We start from the raw sequence: 26,764 nt of genomic DNA, 5'->3' as shown, positions 1-26,764 counted from the left end.
TTTTATTGTTTTTTCTAGTCTAGTCTTTTCTATTAGAATTCAATTTCATTCTATTTCTATATAACCATTTTCCGAAATTCGAATTTCGTATAGATTGAATTTGCATTCAAATAGAAAAGATTAGAATAAAATAGAAAATAATAGAGAATAATAGCATAGAAAAACAATAGACCAGCATAGAAAAAATATAATACATATATATGTAACATCTTCCAAAATTCGAATAGAATGAATTTTAATTCAAATAGAAAAGATTACAATAGAATAGAAAAACAATAGAACAGAAAAATAATTATACATATATATATATATATATATATATATATATATATATATATATATATATATATATATATATATATACACATCTTCCGAAATTCGAATTTCATATAAAATGAATTCGAATTTGAATAGAAAACTTTAGAATAGTGTAGAAAAGATTAGACTAGACAAACAATAGAACAGAATAGAATAACATATATATATTATATTCTGTTCTGTTCTATTGTTTTTCTAGTATATTCTTTTCTATTATTTTCTATTCTAATCTTTTCTATTCAAGTTCGAATTCATTCTATACGAAATTCGAATTTCAGAAGCCATCTTCTGAAATTCGTATAGAAAAGTTTAGAATAGAATAGAAAAGAATAGCGTAAAAAAACAATGGAACAGAATAGAAAAAAATATTATATATATATTATATTTTATTCTGTTCTATTGTCGTTCTAGTCTATTATTTTCTATTCTAATTTTTTCTATTCAAATTCGAATTCATTCTATACGAAATTCGAACTTCAGAAGCCATGTTCCGAAATTCGAATTTCATATAGAATGAATTCGAATTTGAATAGAAAAGACTTATAGAATAGAAAAAAAAATAGAAAAGAAAAGCATAGAAAAACAATAGAACAGAATAATAAAAAAAATACTATATATATATATAGACTGAATATATATTCTATTGCTTTATTATTTTATATTCTATTATATTGTATTTTTTAGAAAAACGTTTTCTATTTTTTTCGAATTCGATTCGAATTTGTTTTCAAATTTGTTTTCGAAGTCGAATCGAATTTGTTTTCGAATTCGACTCTAATTTGTTTTCAAATTCGTTAGTTTTTTTTGGATTCATTTAAATTAGTTACTTTTGTAATTTGTAAATTCGGATGCATACTTATTTCCGAATAATGAAAAATTTGTCCGAATTTCGATTCGATAAAGACACCAAGCATCATGACTTACACAGGGCTGATAACTCTATACCCACTTTTCTTTAAATGTGCTTGGTGCCTGAGCAAGCAATCAATAAATACTCTGACATAAGAGGAAGGGGACTAAGTCGCATTCTCCCCATACCCGGTAGTAACAGGTATTTTTCATTGGTCCCTATATCCAAAGCAGAGTGGTGAGCATATTGGAAGGTAATTAAGTATGTGTAGTTTTGGAGGGAAGGAGTAAAGTAAATCTGTTGCTTTGATCTTCATTAGCAAGTGATGGCACACCAAAAGCTGTGATCTTTAATGAGTTTTCATCTGTCATTGGCGATCTGTACCCCTTCATAACATCCAGTGTTTTTCAAGGACCCCTGATGCATGTTTTTCTTATATTTACCCCCAAAAGTATGTAAAACTATTGTCTATACCTCTTAAGTGGTCATGCAAAACAAAATGAAACAACAGTTCTGGCTTGATTTGGACTTTAAAACAATCAGAACTGGAGCATTTGTGAAGACACTGGAGCTACAGTTACATGTACTGTAGTCCTATACTGAAAATTAAAATGAAATTATTCTAGATTAAGTCTGTTAATGGCCTGTTAATCTTTGTACCATGGTGGTATAACACAGGACATATTTATCATGTTCTGTGCATCTATTTAGGCATATTAGTTGACTCTAACATTCTGGATAGCCTAACTGCATTCACTTGTAATATTGCCATGGAAACACAGACTTACCAACAATGAAACTAGAGAGTTAATTCTAGAACTGTTAGGTTATCCATTGTGCTTTAATTTTATTAATAGATTGTACTGCCCCCACACTGAAATATCAAGCAATGAAAGGCCCAGTAAAATAGAATAAAATAGCAGTGGGGAGTGTATATATCATTCAGCCCCATACCTCTATTTCACTGATTTCAAAGCCTAGGTGTGGGTTAGCCAATGTACCTAACTAAACCTAATGTATCACTAATTGTGTAACTCTGAGAAAAAACGAAAATACATGACAGGTATGATGCAGTCTGTCAACAGCATTAATCAAAAAATATAGTTGCGCTAAAAATTGTGACAGATAAATGAAACAGCGATACTGCAAACAGAAAGTCCATACAGTGATGTAAAAAACAATCCCACGGTACACTGCTAATCTCCAAATTGTAGTGTGAGTTCCAAAGGAAAAACCTCCACCTAACAAAACATACAAACAATTTTTAACAAGAAAGTGATAATCAGTTCTCATAAACATGAAGGTTGTTAGCAATTGTTACACAATGCATTAGCAACACACATAAGACTGTAGAAAGATGATGTCATAGACAGGTATCATGTCGCAAGCATGTATATAGAGTTACGGATGTGGGGCTTTGGAAATATAAAGAGTGACAATGTAACAGTATGATGACTGTATTCATATAGTAATCTTTGGTTTGCTAGCATTGTCATATTATTGGAGCTTATCTGTTGCAGGCCATATGGACATGTTTAATTATCGTTTTTGCATGAGGTTCTTATGTTGGTAGTTCATTAGGCACCAAATCATACAACTGTGCGACTCTGATGAATGATAATGTTGTACTGTCACCCTCATGTTTGCATAATCTTAACAGTTGCATTTGATACAAAAATGTCCTCACTTAAAACCCTATTTTTTACTCCTTAACACCTTAATTTCTCTGCCTTGCTTTAGGAGTTTTTTCGCCATTTGCCTCACATGATCCAGCAGCACACAACAATGAACGACTCTGGTAATTTCCTGATTGAAACTTGTGATGACACAGTGTCTAAGGACATCAAGCAACAACTTCTATTGCTGAATGGTCGTTGGAGAGACTTGTTCATGGAAGTTAAGCATGTATGTTAATATCAGTGAATTCTATATATTTTTTAAAGGGTCAATTCACCCAAAACTGATACTTAATTTTCTGGTAAATGCCGAAGAGTTAAACCACCTAACATTTTCTTATACCTCTCAGGTTTGTGTTGGGTTGAGATCTCTGAGCTTGACTTTCTATATCTGCATGTTTTCATTGGCCTCTATGGGGGTTCTTACACCCCCTGGTAGACTTTATATAATTTATATATTATAAAGAATGTTACAGAGGGTGCTGGATCACACAAAGGTGGGCAGAAATATTGAAATCTACCTGGAGGATGAGAAAAGCAATGAAGTTAGAATAACTAATATATGATTTTTGGGTGGAAACGTAGAATTCCAGGATATTCCAGAATATACCTAACTAATCTTATAAAATGTCTCCTCCTCACTCCTAACACCTATTTTGACCTAACCTGTGTATACTTACCCATTTTCAGGTGCTCTGGTCTGATTACGTGATCTCCCTGTGTCAGCCAGCACCAGCTCCAGGGGAGAGTGCTTAACAGCTGGCAATGCCTGGGAGCGGTGACGTAACCCATAGTCTCACTATGGCCCAATGGTTGTTGGTGCTCCCTCCATTTCCCTGCAGCCTCCACTGGCTGACATGCTGGCTGGGTTGGATCACAAGACCTGACCAGAGCAGTCTAAAAATAGGTAAGTATACAGATCTTTCATCCACAGATTAGTTAGCATAGGTGTTAGGAGGAAGGGGGGAGCATTTTTAAAATAGGTACATCCCAGAATTCTACTTTTTTGTTCAATTTGCATTTTTCCTTTTTATTGACCTTTGCAGATTCATAGTAGATTTGAAGATGTTTGCAGTGCACATGTCTTAGTTATTTTCAGAATGATGTTATAAATACTTTAATTAAATTGCTAATGATATCTAAGAGCTAGTGTTGATATGCAAGTGCACATGAATTCAAAAGCAGAGGAGAAAATCAAAAAGCACAGAATAAAATCAATAAGAGCTGAGTATAGGCTTTTATACAAAAATATTGCAGTAATAATTGTATTGCTTTACAATAATTAGATCACAGAGATTACTTTTTTAATTTATTGGACTATTACATTTTAACTGTTTAATTATGTGCTTTCCATTTCTCTTTTTTATAACCATAGTAAAAAATGACAAAAAATGTAAAGCAACATTGGTCAGGTGACATGTGAAGGTCCTCAGTTATGCAGGTCTTGGTGTAACTAAAGGCTGGTACAAAAGTGCAGAATATTGTCCTACATCGGCTGGTTCAGCAGAAACCGCCTGTCATTCAGCCCGTGTGTACAGCAGCCCAGCTTCTAATGAACGGGCATGCTGGAAAACCAGCAGCCGCCCAGCATCCGATCAGCGCTCACAACCAATGGCTGTGAGCACTGACTGGTGTATTCTGGCAGGGAATGGGTAGTGGGGAGCGGTCCCCCTGTCGGAACACAATAGCTTGGTGGGGAGATCGCTATACTAACATGGCATAGTTAGTACAGTGATCTCCATGTGAGCTCCCCAGTTTTTTTTTGTTCAGCCCATTGGATGAATAAATGAACTACATGTGTGTACCAGGCTTAAAATTTGTTACATTTAACTGGACTTGTACTGTAATGTTGAAGATGTTTTGCTGCTTATCCAAGCAGCTTCTTCAGTTATGATAAGCACCTACATGGCTAACTCAATTACATCAATCTAATCACCATTGAATGTGAAAAGACAGATGTTGCTTGTCCATGTAAATGATTGGACGTGCGAAAGGTTGTTAAAACACTCTGTCCTAAACACATAATTCAATCAACATTGTGCCATGAAGCACAAGTCCGGTATATATTGTTCCAGTTACATGGTTGAAGTTATGAGTTGTTGTCAAACCACTGAGATAGAGATATTAAAATAGCATTATATGTAAGTGAACCAACTGTCCAAAATGTGCACTTTTTTTTTAAGTGCTAGTTCACACCAAACACAGTTCCGTTCAGTTCTGTCCGCTTTTTTTCTGCACAAAATGCATGCACAGTGTTTTCCATGTATTCCAATGGCTCTAGTTCACACCATGCAGTCAGTTTCCGGTCCGTTTCTGCACACTGTGCATACATTTTTAGTGCAGAAACAAAAGAGCACGAAAATGAACGGAACTGCGTTCTGGCCTGCTGATTTTACCCTCTTATGTTGGGCCATGTGTGTTGAGAGGTTGCTCACCATTGCACCATGGTGAAACAAAATCATCACAAATCGTTCCTGCTTAAAAACTCTAGTATAAAATTAGTACGTTTCTGAGTGAGAATTTAAGAGGTCCAAAAGTGTGGAATTATCAGAAATAAAACGTCAACATTTGTCACTAGTATCATAGTGCGGTCGAAGAGAATAGTGTGCTTGTCACTTCCTGATAATATCTTCCTTTTTAGTTATCTTCTGTAAACTACCAATTACCCTGCCCCCCATGTAATGGAGATGAAGAGATACAGACATACGTATTTGTAGTCCATATCAGGAGAGCAGCCTAGGGTGACAACCATGGCTTCTTCCATTGACAAAGTGGAGTGGGGCAGTCACCTAGGGATAGAAAGTGTGTTATTTGCAACAGCTCGGGGTGAAAATAAAGCAAAAAAAGCTTGAGAAATCAAAATGTATGCAGCCACCCCGCCATGAACTAGTAAGCTGCAATATATTAAATTGTTTGATTTTGCCTTTAGATACACTTTAACCAAAGTCCTACCTGTAAACATGGTTTCATTTTTGTTCTACTTCCAATCAGTTTTAGCTGAGTGCAGGGTGGAACCCATTTCACTTTGACCTCATTGGCTTTAAATGGTTTAACACAAATGAATATTCACTAGAAGTTAACACTTTTTTTTGGGCTGCAATAAGTAGCAAGTTAGAGCTGGTGTTTCCACTACACTGTACTGTACTGTACTGTATGCATCTTTGTACCAAATGTATATAGCCTCTGTGTGTTCTTAAAAATGATCTAATGCTTTGCTGTCTATTTCTGTAGTATGCTAGAGCAGATGATTTTGAGCGGGCAAAGAAGGAATATGCGGAGGGTTTGATAGCACTGGCAGCATTTGCAGAAGGAGGCAATGAAAGAATTTCCATCCCGCTGGAAGTGTCCTTTCTAAATGTCAAGATGTTTGTTCAAGATTTAGAGGCATGTTTTTTTTATCTTTAAATGTTGTTTTTCTTTCTTTTTTGTGATGTGGTGAATGTAGTAGTGTGCATCATCTAAACTCAGTGAAAATTTGCTTTGTTAGGAGGAGAGGGGGTTAATGTTAGTTTATATAGATGTATACCCATTCTTTTTCTTGCAAATGCAATCAAATGCTTTTTGCAGTTATCAGGCAGTTTTTATTTTAAAGTAGTCTAATAATTTACCTGCAATACCTCCAAAACAAAGAGAAGCTAAAGCTGAATAAAAGCCTTTCAAAAGCTGCAGGTGCTGTACGCGGGCTTTGTCATAGACTTCTATGGAGGTTTTGAAGATGCTTTGAAGTTCCATGAAAGCAACATGAGGTATAATTTTTGAAGCAAAGCAAACGCAATGTGTGGACAGGACTGTAAGCTAACTATTTTATTTAGTAACCAGGGCTTTGATTGGCATTTAGAATGCTTAAAAAAAGCATGTCCAATGCCACATTTTGAAGCAATTGTAAACGAGCCCTACCTACCTGACAAATCTAACTCTCACTGTCACTAATACACATAAACACGTTAATGGGCAGGCTGAATGTACCAAGTTGATCGGTCAATCAACTTGGGTAAACCAGCCTGCCAAATTCTCTTGCGATTATTGCTGGCGGCTGCTATAGCCACTAGTGATAATCACTATCTTCTCCTGGTGAGGATGGCTCCCCCCCGCCCTCCCCGCTGGGAGAAGACAATAGCTGATTGCCCTGTCAGCACTGTGATGATGGGGGAATCGTACAAATTTTCTTCCTGCAACCATTGGTTGCAAGAAAGAAATTTGCACCGTGTATGGCCTGCCTAAGGTAAACTTCGTCATTTCTTTCAATACTCATCTCTTGGGCAAAGATCTTCTGAACACCAACTGTTTATGCACCAGGATCCTTTTTTTTTCTTTACTAGTATATCCACCCTAAGCTTTATATCTGCTGAAATGCGGATTTTCTTTTGTTTTTTGTTTTTTTTGTTTTATTCAGTAGATGAAGGAAAAAAAGGATAACAGGTAGCACTAATTAGCTTTTAGAGCCCAATATTGGTTCCAGCCCTAGAAATATCAATTACAAATCAAACTTGAAATCCACTGTTCCCAAGACTGTACTTGGGTCACTCTCCCACAAGGCCAGGTGAAGAACACCAGCAGGGGCTCGACCTCTGCCCCACACACACTGCAAAAATCCAAAGAAGAAGGAAGCCGGCTGCAGTCTGAAAGATTCAGACACTGACCTTCTCCTCTGATGCATTTCACCCACTGGCCTGGGCTTAGTTGTAGACTCTCTGTTCTTTCTGTCCATATTGGTAAAGAGTATCAGTGTTTGATTTTTTTTTTTTAAGTGCAGCCAGCTTTCTTCTTGGTTGGACCAAGGTTGGTGGGTTTCATGGGGGAAGGGAGTCACAAAATTGTGCTTCCTTCTCTGAAAAACACAAGCCCTAGTCACATATCTGTAATGTCTGCAAGAAGCAACTGCAGGTAGGGGGACTGAAGTTTCATTTTCTACCTGAGATTTAAATTCACTTAACAGCAGTTGCTTTAGATGTTTTTTGTTTTTTTTTGTATCATATGTATTTGGGAAAGGACAGTCAGTTCTAGTCATGTGCTTAGTCATGATTTGCCAGAAAAAAAAAAACTAACCATTTTGCAATTACTTTCTATTTATCACAGGATATTAAACAGAAAATGCCAATCATAGAAGCCCAGTATAAGTCAGTGACAAGGATGGCTCAGCTTCTTACAAAGGAATCTCCACCATCCGAAGCCAATGAGATGCTGGCAGCTGTAGCAAGAATCAAGGACCAACTAAATCGAGTAATTTCATTTGACAGTCCTATTATTCTACGCATACATATACAGTCCTGTACCCCCACATTCTATGATTGCCAACTGATATTTGCTTAGAGATGCCTTAAAATATCCTATCTCATACTCCAGTGCTCAGTGCTAGCAGAGCTGAGTATTAGCCACAAGTGTCCTTGTATTGCACAGAAAGATAGGGGATGTGTTGGGCCAGTTCTGTTACTGAGAGTTGATTACTGAAAGTACTGGGTCTAACTCTTTTGCTTATTGGACTGCACAATCATATTGAAACACCCTGCACATCCAATGGGAATGTGAATGTAACACTATGAAAACAGGGCCATTGCAATTTTTATGTGTCCTCATATCTCTTTCTGTGCCTTGCTTTTCCAGATTGTGGATGTCATTTACTTTATTGACAAGATTGTCATGTAGGGTATTTTTATAATTTAACTTAATTAAATACAGGCATACCCCACTTTTAAGTACACAATGGGGTTTATTTACTAAAGGTGGAAAGTGCAAAATCAGGCTCCCTACTGCATAGAAACCAATGAGCTTCTAACCCCAGCTTGTTCAATTAAGCTTTGGTAATAAAACCTGGAAGCTGATTGGTTTCTATGCAGAAGTGAGCCTGATTTTGCACTTTCCAGCTTTAGTAAATAAACCCCATTGCGTACTTAAAAGTGGGGTATGCCTGTATTTGCACAGACTTAAGAAATTTGGCAACCTAAAGATAGAACTGCTGTAAAGTAGCCATTATGATATGCTGAAAACATGAAAAACATGAAAAACGTGGTTTTGGTGTATCTAAGTCATTTACTATTCCATAAGAAGAATGTTATAACTTTTCTTTTTTATTATTATTCTCAGATAAGGGAGAGATATCCTCCACTATTGTATGAATCGCAACAACTCCTTATGCCACTTGGAGAATTCGAGAATCACATGACCATTTTTTATGAGACTCTCGAGAAACTAACAGGAATTATCTCAATGTCAGACATGGAGTTACAATCCACCTCAGTTCTTAAACAGAAGCAGCGGGTATGTATCATAGGGTAGTATATACTACTGCTACATACTGCAATGTATAATGCAACAATCAGGTTAGTTCACAAAAGCACAATGTTTTCATCATCATATGCTATTTGCTTCTTTGCAATTGAAAAAAAGCCAGATTTGGCAGTAGATATGCTTTAACCACTTCAGCCCCGGAGGATTTTGATGCTCAATGACTGGAGCACTTTTTACAATTTGGCACTGTGCTGCTTTAACTGCTAATTGCATGGTCATGCAATGTTGTACCCGAATGAAATTTGCGTATTTTTTTCCCCACAAATAGAGCTTTCTTTTGATGGTATTTGATTGCCTCTGCGATTTTTATTTTTTGCGATATAAACGTAAAAAGACCGAAAATTTTGAAAAAAAATGATATTTTCTACTTTTTGTTATTAAAAAAAATTAAACTCAATTTTATTCATACATTTAGGCCAAAATGTATACAGCCACATGTCTTTGGTAAAAAAAATGTCAATAAGCGTATATTTATTGCGCAAAAGTTATAACGTCTACAAACTAGGGTACATTTTCTGGAATTCACGCAGCTTTTAGTTTATGACTGCCTATCTCATTTCTTGAGGTGCTAAAATGGCAGGGCAGTACAGCCCCCCCCCCAAATGACCGCATTTTGGAAAGTAGACACCCCAAGGAAATTTCTGAGTTGATGTTGAGCCCATTTAATATTTTATTTTTTTGTCACAAGTGATTGAAAAATGACAAAAGAAATAAAAAATTACACAAAGTTGTCACTAAATGATATATTGCGCACACATGCCATGGTTATATGTGGAATTACACCCCAAAAATACATTCTGCTGCTTCTCCTGAGTACGGGGATACCACATGTGTGAGACTTTTTGCGAGCCTAGCCGTGTACCGGATCCCGAAAACCAAGCACCGCCATCAGGATTTCTAAGGGTGTAATTTTTTGATTTCACTCCTCACTACCTATCACAGTTTCAAGATAGCCAAGATAGCACAAAACCCCCCAAATGACCCCATTTTGTAAAGTAGACACCCCAAGCTATTTGCTGATAGGCTTGTTGAGTCTCATCAGATCAGATATCGATCTGTTCAGACACTATACTACTAATGGAGGTGTATGGTGTGTGCATGGGTGTTACCGCTACTGGCACTAATCTGACACTGCCTGGGGCGACGCTAAAACCTAACTTTGATCACCCGTTGGGTGATCAGGGGATTAAACCTTTGTTTAGGTAAAATACGGCGGGTGCCCCGATGCTATAAAAAATAAACTAGCTAACCTAGTTTACACGTGACACTTATACAGTGATCATTGGTGACAGGAGGTGATCAAGGGGTTACATTTTTATTAGGGGGGGTCCCTAGACCTATCTGGGCCTAAGACTAATTACCCTAACGCAGATTTTTGTCACTAATGACACCAGTACAGCGATAAAAAAAAACTGAATGCTGCATTGGATGACACAGTGACAGGTGGTGAAGGGGTTAACTGGGGGAGTGATCGGGGGGTGGCAAGTGTACCTACGTGAACTGGTGTCATTGTGGTGTTGGTGCACTTACTGTTAGATGTTCTCTCTCAGACTGGAACGGAAAAGACCGACACGAGGAGAGATGACATAATTTCCCCTCTCAGTGTTTACAGTTACACAGACAGGGGAAGGATCTCATTTGCCAGGACCGATCACCAGGTCCAGGCCAGATTTTATTGGCCTGGGCCTGGAGATTGATTGGTTCTGGATTGAATCTAATCGTAGCAGCCGGTGGGGGGGTGCACGCGTGCGCGACGTAAAGCTACGATGCTTCGTGCAGCCGGACCAACCTGCCACAGTATAACTGTGGTGGCTGGTCTGGAACCGGTTAAATTACAAATAGAACTGATATAATATCATTTACCTTAGTGAGCTGAGACCAATTAGTTCTGTAGCTATGCATCCATTCTCCCTTCTCTGTGTGCAGTGGCAAACAAATCGCATAAATCTATATTTTTATTCGATGTATCAATGTCTGTGGCGCAGTGGGTAGCACTCTCGCCTAGCAGTAAGAAGGGTCGCTGGTTCGAATCCCGACCACGACACTACCTGCCTGGAGTTTGCATGTTCTCCCTGTGTCTGCGTGGGTTTCCTCCGGGTACTCCGGTTTCCTCCCACACTCCAAAGACATGCTGGTAGGTTAATTGGATCCTGTCTAAAATCGGCCCTAGTATAAGTATGAATGTGAGTTAGGGACCTTAGATTGTAAGCTCCTTGAGGGTATAGGGACTGATGTGAATGTATAATATATATATATGTAAAGCGCTGCGTAAATTGACGGCGCTATATAAGTACCTGAAATAAATAAATAAAAAAATAAATGTCTGTAAAGTTTTTTATTTTTTTAACATCACTTATTAACTAAGCCAGAGTAGAAAGTAATGATGATAATAAAGCAGCAGTCACTCCTAGCAAACAATCATGTTTGATATTACTGTGGTCAGATCACCATCACTGCAATTTGCTCCACCAGTTTAAGCCCTATATATCTGCAGTACATAGATAATCCCACCAGTTCTGGGCTGGTAAATGTTTAACAGTATTTGTGATTAGTGTTGGGCGAACGGTTCGGCCCGAGCATGAGTTCAGGCCGAACATTGGCTGTTTGGCCATTCGTCCAACACCCGAATTTGCAGCCACACAGTGCATTTTGCGCCCTGATTGAGCAAAGCTTTGCCCAATCAGGGCGCAGTATAAGCTGGTTGTTAGGGAGCGGGGCCAGGAAGCTCCTTAACAACCGATGAGTCATCAGCTGTCAGTGGGTTTCCCTGCTGACAGCTGAATGAAAAATAAAAAAAAGATGCCAAAATTAAAAAAATAAAACAGCATGAGATCCCCCAAAATCCATACCAGACTCTTATCCAGGCATACAGCCTGGCGCTTCAGGAAAGGGGGGAGAAGTGAGCGCCCCCCCCACCGAACCATACCAGGCCACATGCCCTCAAAAGGGGGGTGGGTGCTGTGGGGCTCTCCTACCTATCCTACATACCCTGTATTAAAATGATCTGTGTACTTATCCTTTTTTTCAGTCTGTTCCGGTCCAGTCATGTAATACTGCAACTCCAGCTCCCCTGTGTTAGAGGGTGCTTGACAACGGCTGAGAATGCCCATTGGCACCCATAACCCAGCTGTTGTCAGTGCTCTCTCTTTTTCCCTGCAGCAGCTGCTCACTGACACAGGGAAGCCAGAGCTGCTAGATCATGTGACTGATCTGGGGTGGGTTAAAAATAGGTAAGTACATAGATCTTTTTATACAGAGTGTGGAGGATAGGTAGGTGAGGGATTTTTTAAGAATAGTCAGTATTAGCCTTATTCTCCACGTTAATCATCCAATCATGTGCAAGACATATTCAAGTTTTTTTTTTTTAATTCTTCTGAACACGACTGGGTATTGAATGGAAGCACATGTTAACTTTGCCCAGTTTGCCTAATGAAAATTCACTTTGCTAATTTGATTTTCTTGAATAAAACAAAGCACAAAACACACACTGCATATTTATAAAGCCACTTGACTTTTTATATTGTAGGAGCTAATAACATATCAAGAGAGCTGTAAAAAAGCCTTAGTCATCATTGAAAAGAATGGCCAAGCTGTACACAAAGCACTGACAATCAGCAAATCGATGCAACATTTTGACCGATCTCCTCTGCAGAAGAAAATAACAGATGCTCAGTCCGCTTTTCAGGTGATTTTTGGTTGATGACTTCATTTCTGACTCCCCAACTGTCACTTTGCAGATTCTTACTCTTGTTTTTTCCTACTGGTTTTTCCACCTCTGAGTACTTTTTATCCTCAGCCTCCTGTGTTCTACACAAGTAATGATGAATATAAGACACAGTGCAGAATGTAAAGCAATAAGGGAATTTTCATAACATATTTGTGGGAACCTGAATAAGCTGTGCTTACTATTAAAGATTTTTTTCTACAAACTTTGTGTGCCTCTTTTCAATGTATCTCTTTCTTTATTTTGATCATAATCTGTGAAATTTGAAGCATTATATAGCTGTAAACATAATAGTCATCACATTTCCCCCTTTATTGGCAAGCAAAAGTTTATTAAAAAACAAAAAAGTAATTATCTTACAATTATAATTTTGTATACCCATGCAAAATACAAATTCGTTTTTTTTTAGATGTATATTTATGACAAATTGACTACTACTGGAAAGGAAAATTTATTTTTCTCCTAGGGTTCTTTTTAACACATAATTACAGTTAAAGTATAACTAAAGAGAAAACTTTTTTTAATGTTTTGGATAGAATGGAGAGCAATTAGAATACCTGTAATGTTATTGCATTTCATTCCCCCGTAAATGAGATTCATCCACTCTATAAGCCTTTTTTTACCATTAGCACCAAGAGTGAAAGTAAAAGAAAGTCCTATTTGGGTTGTCAGCAGAATAGGGAAAGAAGAGAAATTTTCCAATGGAGACACGGGTGCTTGTAACCCGGATGACAACTAGAGATGCTGTCACATTGGAGGGATTTCACTTCTTGTTTTGGCCATGGGACTGGAAATTAATGGAAATCTCCCCACTGGTACACAGATGGCAAAAACACTGACAGGATCATAACCCTCCCTTACTCTATCCAAAATGAAAAAAAAATGTTGTGCCTTTATCTCTTTTTGGATAATTCATCAATAGTGGCCAGCTCTTGGCTCATTCTGGAACTTCTATCTTCTTACTGGGTGCAGAGCTTTTTGAAAGAAAAGCCTTTGTATTGTCCAAAGCAGCTCCATCCTTTTTATACATGTATTCTTAAGTCCTAAATTACCAAAGATACTCATTTATTTGCAAGCATCTATAGGAGTGCTACATGTTTTTTTTTCTCTTTTAGGGCTAACACATTTTTTTCTTATCCTGGAAATCAATAACACATTTACTGCATATTATTTCAATGTGAAAGTCATAACAGGGGGTGCTAGATATGTGGCACTAAATTATATGTACTAACAATACAATTTTCGTACTATGTGACATGGAATAAAGTGAAATGACAAATATTGAGAATAAAAGTATAAACAAAGTGTCTATTAAAAGTCCATAAATCTTCAGGGTAAAAAAACTTGATGAATCAAATCAAAAATGTGCCAAATGTCCTTCACCACTTGACAAGAGATCCCAATCACACCCAATGTGCTTGAATGAAAAACCTGCTCACCAGATAACCATGACCTCTTTAATTAAAAAGAAGGTCTGGGAATGCTCAGATTGGAAGAATCCAGGAGCAAGTAGGCTGGGGATGAATCAGGGAACTTCTGGACTTTAATCTCCTCTCCACCACGGTTGCCCATATTGGATGAAAGACAACAGGGGAACCAACAGCGTGATACTGCTTTATTTAAAAAATTGTTAAAACATACAGATGCTTCCTGATAACGTAGTATTACGAAACGTACGGCGAGGTACTTTCCGGTCACATCACTTCCGGGTCCAAGCTTACAGTTTGTCTCCCAGTGGCAGTGGAACGCACGCCGATCCCACAGCGTGAGCCGAGTGGTGTGCGGTTCCCATCAGCATTTGTGTGAGTCATCCCTAGTACCAGGACAAGGCACTAAACAATGTAAGCAGGTATTTGTATGTTTTAACAGTTTTCTAAAATAAAGCAGTATCACGCTATTGGTTCCTGGTTACATGGTGAGCAGGTTTTTAATTTGAGCACATTGGGTGTGATTTGGATCTCTTGTCAAGTGGTGAAGGACTTTTGGCACATTTTTGATTTGATTCATCAAGTTTTTTCACTGAAGGTTTATGGACTTTTTTCACAATGAAAGTGCCTGGGCTTCGGCGGTAAAGCGCCGCTATTTTTTTACCCCTGCTAGCGGCCGAAAAAGGGTTAAAACCACCCACAAAACGCTGCTGCAGCAGCGCTTTGCCATTGGTGCGGTGGCGCTGCCCATTGATCTCAATGGGCAGGTGCACTTTAGGAGCGATGTATTCACCGCTCCTACAGCGCTGCAAAGAAGCTGCTTGCAGGACTTTTTGTGATGCCCTGCCAGCGCAGCGCCCCAGTGTGAAAGCACTCAGGCTTTCACACTGGGATTGCAGCTGAGGCTTTTTTCAGGCGCTATTTTTAGCGCTAAAGCACCTGAAAAACGCCTCCAGTGTGAAGGGGGGGTCTAATAGACACTTTGTTTATACTTTTATTCTCAATATTTGTCATTTCACTTTATTCTATGTCACATGGTCCTTTTTTTGTATTGTTAGTACATATAATTTAGTGTCACATATCTAGCGTTCCCTATTATAACTTTCATATTGCACAGTAGCTTGTCTACAATATTTGGGGAGCAGCTATATAGTTATTTAATCTATTTGTATTGGCGCGAAGTTTGTCTTCTTTTCATATTATGTCAGTGGTCATCTCTTCATTTCTTTTTTTACTGTCATATGTCTACAATTCTTTCACATTACCCGATAGCTCTGACAGCGAACAGCTTAGTAGATGAAATTACCACCTAACTAGTGTGTTTCTTCGCAATTAAAGAAAACACATATGAGCCTAATGCACATCATTTTGATGGGAAATATAATCCTGGGCTAAATATATATTGAAATGGATACTGTCTGGAACAAATATAAATGGAATGTCCTGCACATTTTGATTAAAATTTTCCCATCTATATATAAACATGAATCAAATGAAAAAAAAAATTTGTTTTATATATTTAGCGGTGGGAATGTTTTTAATTTCAACAGTGAAAGGAAAATCATTCTAACCCTATATACAGAATAAATAGATTAATTAGTAAAATATAGACAAGACCCATTTATTTATGGACACTATTAACCTGCAAATAGGCAAATAAATCACAACAGAGCTATACCTTGTAGTAATCATGAGATTTTGTGATTACCATTAATTAACAAAGAAACTTACCATCAAATGATCTTTTAAGTACCGGTACTTATCATATAGTTGCAAGTGCAGATAGTTATTTTCATAGTAAATAATAAGTGGTCAGAGATGTTCTGTCTGTGTCACTTACCCTTTCCCTCATCTATAACACACAATGCTTATTTGTTCTGATCATTCACACTATAAACTGTCCATTTACTAAAAAAAATGAGTTAAACCACATTTAATACCTGTAGGTACAGCTGTAGTTTTGTACCTACAGAAATATTTGAATAATTTAAATAGATTTACAAAAATAACTACTTCCAACAACGATAGTGTATTTTTTACCCATCAATGGGAGTGACAATAAAAATATACTATGTGGTAAACAGGTATCGCATCAAACCTGATTTACCCGTAAAGTGTAAAAGACGTTCTCCAATAGCTGAAATCCTCATGACATGTTTATAATATACATGCATACCCCACTTTTAAGTACACAATGGGGTTTATTTACTAATCAATTCTAAGTGAGGTTTAGTGTGATGTATAATTTTCACTGGGAAAACTAGACTAGAACATTTCTCTTGAATTCTGAGCTATCTTTAACATATTTTTCACTTAATCCTTATCCTAAAAATTTAAAAAGAAACAAATTATTAAACTGGAAATATCACACTGTTTCCATATGGTTTTCTACTTCAACCTCTTTCTAGTCAGATATCAATTTGGTCATCTGCCCTGAAGAATCCATCTCAACATGCAGGAGATGACTTACTGAGACATGCAGTTCTCTAAGCCAGTTGTGGGCAAATAGCTATAATATTGGGGGCCTCAAATAAAGTCTCAATGCTTCTTAAGGCCTACATAATTATAAAATGTGTTTTTTAAAGCAGCAATGAAGGGTCAGTATGCCTTTGAGCCAACCACTATTACTCTTTTAAACTAAAAAATAATGAACTGTTTAATGAGAGCCTGTAGACTTGGCATGCCATTATCATCAAGAAATATTCATCACACTGAAGTATTAACACATTTCTTGGGATCCAAGATGTCGATTTCCTACTTTTTATGTTATGTATTATGTTTTATGTGCTGTTTTGGTGGGTTTTATGACGCTTGTTTTTAAGTGAAATCATTTTACTTTAACAATCCCTAATGCTGTGTTCTGCACTGTGTCTCATACTTTGTTTTAATTTGGCAGTTGTTCTTCATGTCTTACGCCATCATTTAAATGTTACAACGCACTGATTGCAGGCGAGCAGGAAAAACCTATATACTTTTGTCTATTTGTTGCTAAATTTGTCACTTTGTCTCCTTTGTAATATATTTAGCTAACCAATTAGTGCTGAATGAATCAGCTTCATTCTGAGTAACTGAATTCAGCTGTTTCTAACTGGACCCAATTTTGTCCTTTGGAAACAAGAAGTCTCAAACATTAATCAAGTGATAGGTTTGTAATTAGCATGTATTTCCTCCATTGAGATAATTTGGGATCAATAAAGCGGAACCTAAAAAAGGAGAAAAAGGCAGAAGAAGAGGAAAACAGACTAGTAATTTTTCCTCATTTCTGACTTTGTGGGCTTGGTTTACTAAGACTGGAAAGTGCAAAATCTGGTGCAGCACTGCTTAGAAACCAATCAGCTTCCAGGTTTTATTGTCAAGACTTAATTGAACAAGCTGAAGTTAGAAGCTGATTGGCTGCCATGCACAGTTGCACCAGATTCTGAGCGCTCCAGTTTTAGTAAACCTTCCCCACCATGTCTTGTTCTGGCTCTGTGTGGGGGTGACCGGCGCAAAGCTTTGCTTTCTCGTATCAAAGTTGCCCCTTGATGGCTAGTCTTAAGACCAATGGAGGAATGCTTAAGCAGTAGCAGAAGTGCATAAAGCACAGATCGGTCAATCAAATTGGGTACAACCAGCCTGTCGGATTTTACATGTGATTATTTCCAGTGGCTGTTATAGCTGCTAGCAATATTCACGGTGTTCTCCCAGCAGGGATGGCTTCCCCCGTTCACCCGCCAGGAGGACACAATGGCTCCCTGGGAGGGATTTCCCTGTCAATACTGTCTGTGTTGATGGGGGAATATAGTGAATTTCTTTCCTGCAACTCGTGGTTGCAGGAAAGACATTTGTTCTGTCTTTGGCCGGCCTTTGTACAGTTGTTAACAACTAAAAGCAGAGAAGCTTATTAGAAAACAGATCCTGATAGGAATTGTTTTCCTGCACATTTTATATTTCCAAGATATAGCACACTCAAGCAGGTTTTGTGGTTCTCTGTTATCATGGTTTAATTTCTTGGTAATAAAGCCAGTTTTCCCCACAATTGTTAAAGCTTTCTCATAAACACTTTTATGCTAAGCTTATAACATGCAATACTATGCCCATTGTGTTTAAAATATGTTTACTTCAGAAACCCTTTGGTTTATTTAATAACAGTTCAAAGAAAACACATTGTTATTCATAGTAAGCAGGAGCCAGCAGCTATGAGGGAGCATTCTAGTGAAAGCTGCATTACAATCGGTTATGCATGGTTACTGTAAACCCCTTTACTTTATGCCTGGATATTAAGTATGACACAGTTGCCTGTGCAGCCAAGTCACACAGCTGAAAGTGAAAAAACAAAACAGCTTTAACGATAAGTGCATTTGCCCAGGGTCACGTGTACTCTGTTTCATTACTGTTTGCCATGGTCCTGTGTGATGTTTGAAATGTGCAATATTCCTGGCATCGTCTGTAGTGTCATGTGACAAAAGACATGTTCATTGAGAATAATAGCTTTCCAAAGTGCATGTGCCAAGCTGTAGATTGACATGCCCATTGTTCTACATGGATTGCAACATTTCAGAAGATGCAGGGGGCTCTTGTCTGGAATAGACAAGTCAGTGTGAAGATGAATTTGTCTGCATCTGAGGTCTGTATTCACATTAGGGAGGTTGTTGAGCAGTAACCAGGGCAAAGTGCATATTTTGGGAAATTAGAGCTAATGTTACTATTCCTAGTGGAGCTTCATATTTGTTGTCTCCTGTTCTTGCGCCATTGCACGGTGGACTAGGGGTTTCTTCAGCACTCCCAGCATTTAACAGTGCTGGAAATAACAGTAGTCCCTTCACTAGACAGAAAAGTGAAAGGTGGGGAAGAGTCAGCAAGAGCGAGTAATGTGACTTTAGGCCACTTTCACATGTCCAAATATTGGTGGCTTTTTGTTGCATTTTAAAACAATCTGCCCAATGAAAAATCTATATTCTTGAATTTTCTTAAGTAATACACGAACACACATTAATTTAAGATGTACAAAAACATTGTTAATCACATTTTAATAGTCCATACATACATGAATAGGTGTATAACCAGATTACTAAAATTGCATAGGCGTGGGAAGGCCCCTTTATGTGACAGGACAGTCATCAAACCTGGTTGGCCGTTTTCTGTCTAATTTCTATGACAGACAATTCTGGTTGAAGAGTTGAGGGGAAGCAGTGTTTTGGAAAGTTAAAAACTTTTTTCCAGTTGCTATTGTTTACCTTGAGATAAGATGGTGCCAGCAGTGCCTGGAACATTTGAACTACGTCTGTCCCCACCTCCTCCCTTCCAGAAGACTCCTGAGATGTATGAGATAGTTTACAAAGTGAAGAAACCAGGAAGTAACTGAAGAAATGTAAGAAGCAAGTTTAAAACAAGTATATGATATACTTTTCTATCTACTTACTAATGCTATCAGCATGAGGATTAAAAATAATCAATGTTGATTGGTAGAGTGAAGTTTCACTTTAAGTCAAACTCCAGCCATTGCATTTAGTTTTGGGTAGTGTATGGAAATGTTCAAATTTCTGTCTAGTTATTTTTGCCTGTGGCCGCTTTGAAGAAATTTCAATGGGCATTCGGCTGTCACTGAGACAAGTAGGCACAGACAGTAATAAAAATATTGTCAGAAGTTCTAATCCTTCCCCACTAAAAATGTGTTATTTATTTTGTCTGTGAACTTGTTGAAGAGATTTCCCATCACTTCATTGGAGGCTGTAACCCTCACGTATCATATTCAAAATGAAATACATTTTGGCTGATGTTGATTAATAAATCTGGCCATATGTGCTTTTCATCAAATTCCTAACGCAAGCTTATATGCATCCATTTTTTATTCTTTTTTTTTTCAGTTCAATATTGATGTTTGTCTGCTCTTCTAGTCCCTTTTTTTCAATGTGTAGAAACCCAAGGGAAAAAAACATCAATACTATTGAACATCCCAGTCTATCAGAATTTGAGATTTGAGAGGAACTGACAAATGGAGCGATCAAACTGAGAAAAAAATAATATTTAAAATCTCATACACCTATTTTAAATGCAGTTCTAGAACTTGAGGATCCTAAATTAAAACTTGGCATTTTTTCATAACTTGTCCAAAAGTAAATACACGTTACAAAATAATTTATTCTGCCACTGATATTCTACTTTCCACTAGCCATATATATAAAATATGTATGTGCCATTTTTCTTTTTAAATTAAGACCATGGTAAAGAAAATATCGGAGTGGAAAAAAAAGATAGAGTCCAATAGCAGCCTGATGAAGAAGTTTGAAGAGTCCAGAGCGGAACTTGAGAAGGTCTTGAAAACAGCAGAAACATACTTAAAAGAGAAGGGAAACCCAGAGGAATTACTAAAGAAGCACACTGTAAGTAGATTTTGCCATATGATAATTTTTGTGACTTTTGACTTGAGGTTCCTCTAGCCCTCCCATTTAGGTGTTAGAAATTATAGACAACCACTAAAGTGGGAAAGGTGAACTCTTGGAGTTGTTTTCTCCTGAAAATCCATACAAAGGGTTTCAGGGTATGCTGATTAACCTGAATCCAAAATGATTATTTAGATTAAAAATAGTGCGATGGTACCGTATTTCTATGGTGTGGATATTCCCAGCAATTCTTCTTCTAGAATTACAGTTCCCTGTACTAACTAAAGCAAAATAGAGGTTTTATATAGTGTAGTGAAACATAATAAAAAGAGAAGACGTTCTGTGAAAAATAAAGATCCTTAATTTGTTGTGTAAGTCTAAATAAGGTATATACAGTAGTGGTAACTGCAAATTAATAGGTGGCATTGAAAAACCATATTTAGATCATTGTCTTGCAACGTATTCATGGATTCTCCAGCTAGAAGCCCCATTGGAGAGCATTCAAAAACGGTTAATTTTACTCAATGGTGGCCTGTCGTATAACAAAGGGGCAAGCTAGGTGGATCCAAACTTTGGATGGCCTTGAGATCATGTCCTGTGATCAGTTTGTCAGTTTTTCTAAGTTAGGGGGTTCTAACTTTACAACAGAAATTCTCTTTACTTGTTCAAAGCATTGCTACAGTCAGTAATCTTCTTCCCAAAGACATGAAGGCAAAACTTTTCAACAATCCATTAACTTTATTTTAGCAGACAGGAGACATTATAAGCATAACTTCCCTTATTGTTTTTTTGTTACTAATTTTTACACAAAATGGATGGGGAAAAAGATCAATTTCATGCAATCAGATTCATCTATTTTGTGTATAATGCAACAGTACCATCACCACTGGATCTTGACTGTTGTTTGAAACCATGATATCACGAAAACAATGCCAGGCTGAACATTTTGGCTGAGCTCATTCTGTGACTGTTCTAGGAGCTTGCTATGTGTTCATAGAGGAAATCCACTAAAGGCTGACGTACTATATATATAGCATTTCCCATTTTGAGGGGCAGGAAATTTTCCAACCAGAACTTATTGTCCCACAAAACCCAAATAGGAGCATTTTCTAGTTAAAGCAGAGCTCAGTGCAACAGCTAAATACAATGTTAAAACACATATATGAGATTTATGTTACACTGCACAGTCCTGTCTGACATAGGACAGTATTTCCACTTTCACGCACCTAACTTTGTGGTCAATCAGGAAAAGGAGAGGCAGCATGCTGATGAACTCATCTTTCTGCCACTCTACTCTCTTCTTTATAACTGCTTCTTTTGCGCTGCAGCACAGCTGATTGGCTCCTTGTGCTGCTTCCCCCCTGAACTCCACTGTACAGCAGACTGCAGGAGGCTGATACCGAGTCAAATTCAGGTACTTTAAAGCCCAAACTTTTATTTTACTTTAGTTTATAGTTGGAAAGGGTTAGAACCTCAGTCTGGTTCATGTCCATGCTGGGCAGATTCACATTTTTTATTTACCCATTTATTTGCCCATTATCAATGGAGCAGACAATGCTTTGAGTTGTCACCTGAACAGTAAAAGAGGGGAAGTCTTCCAGTTGGTAGCCTTGTTCTAGATGACTAAGAGAGGACTTTCCTCACTTTGTAGAGATATCCTCTAGCTTTCTGTTGTGTTTTTGGGAGAGGAAGTGAAGGTAAATTTCCCCAGTGGGACACAGACAGAAGAAAAAAAACAAGTTTTAACCCATCGCTACTCAGTCCAGAGTTTTGGTTAGTTTCACAATTAGTCGTATATACAGTATCTCACAAAAGTGAGTACACCTCTCACATTTTTGTAAATATTTTATTATATTATTATTATTATTATAATACAGGATTTATATAGCGCCAACAGTTTACGCAGCACTTTACAATATAAAAGGGAGACAATACAGTTATAATACAATAAGATACAGGAGGATTAAGAGGGCCCTGCTCAGAAGAGCTTACAATCTAATAGGGTGGGGCAGGTGGTACAAAAGGTTGTAACTGTGGGGAATAAGCTGATGGAAGTGGTAAAAGATTAGTTAGAGACGTTATAAGCTTTCCTGAAGAGATGAGTTTTCAGGGATCACCTGAAGGTAGCAAGAGTAGGGGATAGCCGGACAGGTGGAGGTAGCGAGTTCCAGAGGATGGGAGAGGCTCTGGAGAAATCCTGGAGACGAGCATGAGAGCAGGAGACGAGAGAGCTTGAGAGTAGGAGGTGTTGAGAAGAGAGGAGAGGATGATTTGGGTGATATTTGGAGACAAGATTGGTGATGTAGCTCAGGGCAGAGTTGTGAATGGCTTTGTATGTTGTGGTTAGTATTTTGAATTTAATTCGCTGGGTGATTGGGAGCCAGTGTAGGGATTGGAGGAGAGGGTTGGCAGACACTGAGTGGTTGGTAAGGTGGATAAATCTGGCAGCAGCATTCATGATAGACTGAAGCGAGGATAGCCTATGGAGAGGCAGGCCAATGAGAAGGGAGTTGCAATAGTCAAGGCGAGAGATAACAAGGGAGTGAATGAGGAGCTTGGTGGATTCATTTGTTAAAAAGGGGCGAATTTTAGAGATGTTACGGAGGTGAATTCTATAAACTAAATTATATGTTTTCATGTGACAACACTGAAGAAATTACACTTTGCTACAATGTAAAGTAGTAAGTGTACAGCTTGTATAACCATGTAAATTTGCTGTCCCCTCAAAATAACTCAACACACAGCCATTAATGTCTAAACCGCTGGCAACAAGTGAGTACACCCCTAAGTGAAAATGTCGAAATTGGGCCCAAAGTGTCAACATTTTGTGTGGCCACCATTATTTTCCAGCACTGCTTTAACCCCCTTGGGCATGGAGTTCACCAGAGCTTCACAGGTTGTCACTGGAGTCCTCTTCCACTCCTCCATGACGACATCATGGAGCTGGTGGATGTTAGAGACCTTGCCCTCCTCCACCTTTCGTTTGAGGATGCCCCACAGATGCTCAATAGGGTTTAGGTCTGGAGACATGCTTGGCCAGTCCATCATCTTTACCCTCAGCTTCTTTAGCAAGGCAGTGGTTGTCTTGGAGATGTGTTTGGGGTCGTTATCATGTTGGAATACCGCCCTGCGGCCCAGTCTCCGGAGGGAGGGGATCATGCTCTGCATCAGTAGGTCACAGTACATGTTGGCCTTCATGGTTCCCTCGATAAACTGTAGCTTCCCAGTGTCAGCAGCACTCATGTAGCCCCAGACCATGACACTCCCACCACCATGCTTGACTGTAAGCAAGACAAACTTGTCTTTGTACTCCTCACCTGGTTGCAGCCACACACGCTTGACACCATCTGAACCAAATAATTTTATCTTGGTCTCACCAGACCACAGAACATGGTTCCAGTAATCCATGTCCTTAGTCTGCTTGCTTTCAGCAAACTGTTTGCAGGCTTTATTGCGCATCATCTTTAGAAGAGGCTTCCTTCTGGGACGAAAGCCATGCAGACCAATCTGATGCAGTGTGCGGCGTATGATCTAAACACTACCCCCCACCCCTTCAACCTCTGCAGCAATGCTGGCAGCCCACGCCTATTTCCCAAAGACAACCTCTGGATATGATACTGAGCATGTGCACTCAACTTCCTGTTCTGAGTGGAACCTGTCCTGTTTAACCGCTGTTTAACCGCTGTATGGTCTTGGCCACCGTGTTGCAGCTCATTTTCAGGGTCTTGGCAATCTTTTTATAGCCTAGGCCAGTGATGGCGAACTTGGCACCACAGATGTTTTGGAACTTCATTTCCCCTTAAGTTCATGCACTCTGCAGGGTAGTTGAGCATCATGGGAACTGTAGTTCCAAAACATCTGGGGTGCCAATGTTCACCATCACTGGCCTAGACCATCTTTATGTAGAGCACCAATTCTTTTTTTCAGATCCTCAGTTTTTTTGCCATGAGGTGCCATGTTGAACTTCCAGTGACCAGTATGAGAGAGTTAAAGCGATAACATCAAATTTAACACACCTGCTCCCCATTCACACCTGAGACCTTGTAATACTAATGAGTCACATGACACCGGGGAGGCAAAATTGCTAATTGGGCCCAATTTGGTCATTTTCACTTAGGGGTGTACTCACTTTTGTTGCCAGCGGTTTAGACATTAATGGCTGTGTGTTGAGTTATTTTGACGGGACAGCAAATTTACACTGTTATACAAGCTGTACACTCACTGCTTTACATTGTAGCAAAGTGTCATTTCTTCAGTGTTGTCACATGAAAAGATATAATAAAATATTTACAGAAATGTAAGGGGTGTACTCACTTTTGTGAGATACTGTATGTGGTATATAAGTTCAGGCTTCATGTATGTATTGACATGTAAGATATCTAAGCTATTTGAACATTTCAGATCAGTCTAAAATAACCAATACCAATAGATTATATTTAGCAGCACAGTAGAACATCTATGATTGTGAAAAATACAATATTTTTACATTGAACTTCTCTTAGTTGCTACATTTCAGGCTTTTCAATAAACTATTTAAAGTGTTTTATATACCTGTTCAAAAATTGCAGAAATACACATTAATCGTGTCATGAATTCAGAGCTGCCCTAAGCACCTTTGTTATCTTAAAGTGGTTGTAAACCCATACATATACCCAAGGAAGTGACCACAATTAGGTGATAGACAGAGATGAAACAAATTCTCCTGTATAAGTTTTAGCTGTGTATCAGCAACAATTTCTTCTGTAGATCATTCTGAAAACACAAACCGGAAAAGGATTTCTTCTTTGATCTAGGAGCAGGGGGTGGGGATCTGAAGTCTTCACAGAGTCGACAGCTCTGTGCTGTGATTTCAGGGAAGGGACACATTCCCCTTCACAAAGTATGGAGAACAAGCACAGCTGTGAATATGTGGGTCAGCTCCCTCTCCATCATCTTTTATAACTCTTGGTGTTGGGAAAAGCTGCCAGAAGTGACTCCTTATGATAATTGAAGAACAAGGCACCAGAGAGAAATGACACTCAGAGCTTTGGAGAGAGACAAGTACACAGTATAGAAGGATGTGCTTTTTCACATTTCATTTCTGCGGTTTACCACCAGGATAAGGTTATGGATAGGGAGATAGGAAAATACAACTTGGCAGAGCTGATACCACTCAGTCCACATATTGCTGTTTGTTATTGGCCCTCAACTGGACTTGTGGAGTGCATTTTTTGCAGATCAACATGTATGTTTCTGTACTTGCAGGTATTTAAGATGATAAAACATGGTGAAACATGCATGCATTGCAGAGATGCATGTTTTTTCTTTTTTCATGCTTGAAGGGTTAGTTTCTCTAAAGATAATTGAATTGCACTACACTAGCAGGCTACACATTTACAACAAACAACATGATATAGTGCACTGGAGGTGTTACTAAACCCAGGAGCCTGCATTCACTATATCTGGTCTTCCATGGTACACAGAACATGGAAATGCAGTTCTTTTAGTAAATATATATTGCTCAATAACTTTTCTCATTAGTAGTATATAGCAGTCTTGTGACTTCTATCAGTGTCCAGCCGAGCACTGGTTAAAGCTTGTAGGAGAGATTTTTATCCTCCTCTGATTGTCTTATGAGGCTGCATGACCCTTGACCCTCTGGACAGTGCTGATTGGCCCTGTGCCGATTACATGCACCCTGCCAAGAAAAAAAAAACTCTCTAGCAATACACATCAAACTAAGCATGTGCAGAGTTCCCCCCAAGGCTCTGTACTGTCAGGAGATAGATTGGGGACTGTGGGAGGATCAGAGAAGACAGGATCAAATAGTCTTTTTACACAATGCGGTGGATTAACTCCTTAGGTTCCACAGTGAGTATAACAAGCATGCTTTACTGCATATACAGACTGATTTTTCTGTTGTGGGTTTAGTAACACTTTAATTTGAAAAAAATGTGCTTTGTTGGAAACTCTATAACATTTTTTTTTTGCATGCAGGACTTTTTTGGACAGTTAGATCTGAAGGTTCTTAATGCTTTCCTGAAAGCTTGTGATGAACTGACAGATATCCTGCCAGAGCAAGACCAGCAGCCACTTCAAGAAACCGTCAGGAAATTACATAAACAATGGAAGGTTTGTAATTT

At 38.3% G+C, this 26,764-nt stretch overlaps 1 protein-coding gene across 1 annotated transcript in view; it reads left to right on the top strand.

The window, feature by feature from the left end:
• The window catches only part of SYNE1 (spectrin repeat containing nuclear envelope protein 1), a 513,156-nt gene that overhangs the window by 131,287 nt on the left and 355,105 nt on the right, over nucleotides 1-26,764 (top strand). The window contains 7 exon segments of the mRNA XM_073627830.1: nucleotides 2,909-3,073; nucleotides 6,076-6,228; nucleotides 7,921-8,064; nucleotides 8,926-9,099; nucleotides 12,656-12,814; nucleotides 20,478-20,642; nucleotides 26,619-26,753. Coding sequence (XP_073483931.1) covers nucleotides 2,909-3,073; nucleotides 6,076-6,228; nucleotides 7,921-8,064; nucleotides 8,926-9,099; nucleotides 12,656-12,814; nucleotides 20,478-20,642; nucleotides 26,619-26,753 — 1,095 coding nt within the window.

The sequence above is a fragment of the Aquarana catesbeiana genome, linkage group LG04 (genome assembly GCF_042186555.1).
Source record: "Aquarana catesbeiana isolate 2022-GZ linkage group LG04, ASM4218655v1, whole genome shotgun sequence".
In the NCBI taxonomy this organism is placed as follows: domain Eukaryota; kingdom Metazoa; phylum Chordata; class Amphibia; order Anura; family Ranidae; genus Aquarana; species Aquarana catesbeiana.
This window is presented reverse-complemented; position numbering and strand designations above follow the sequence as displayed.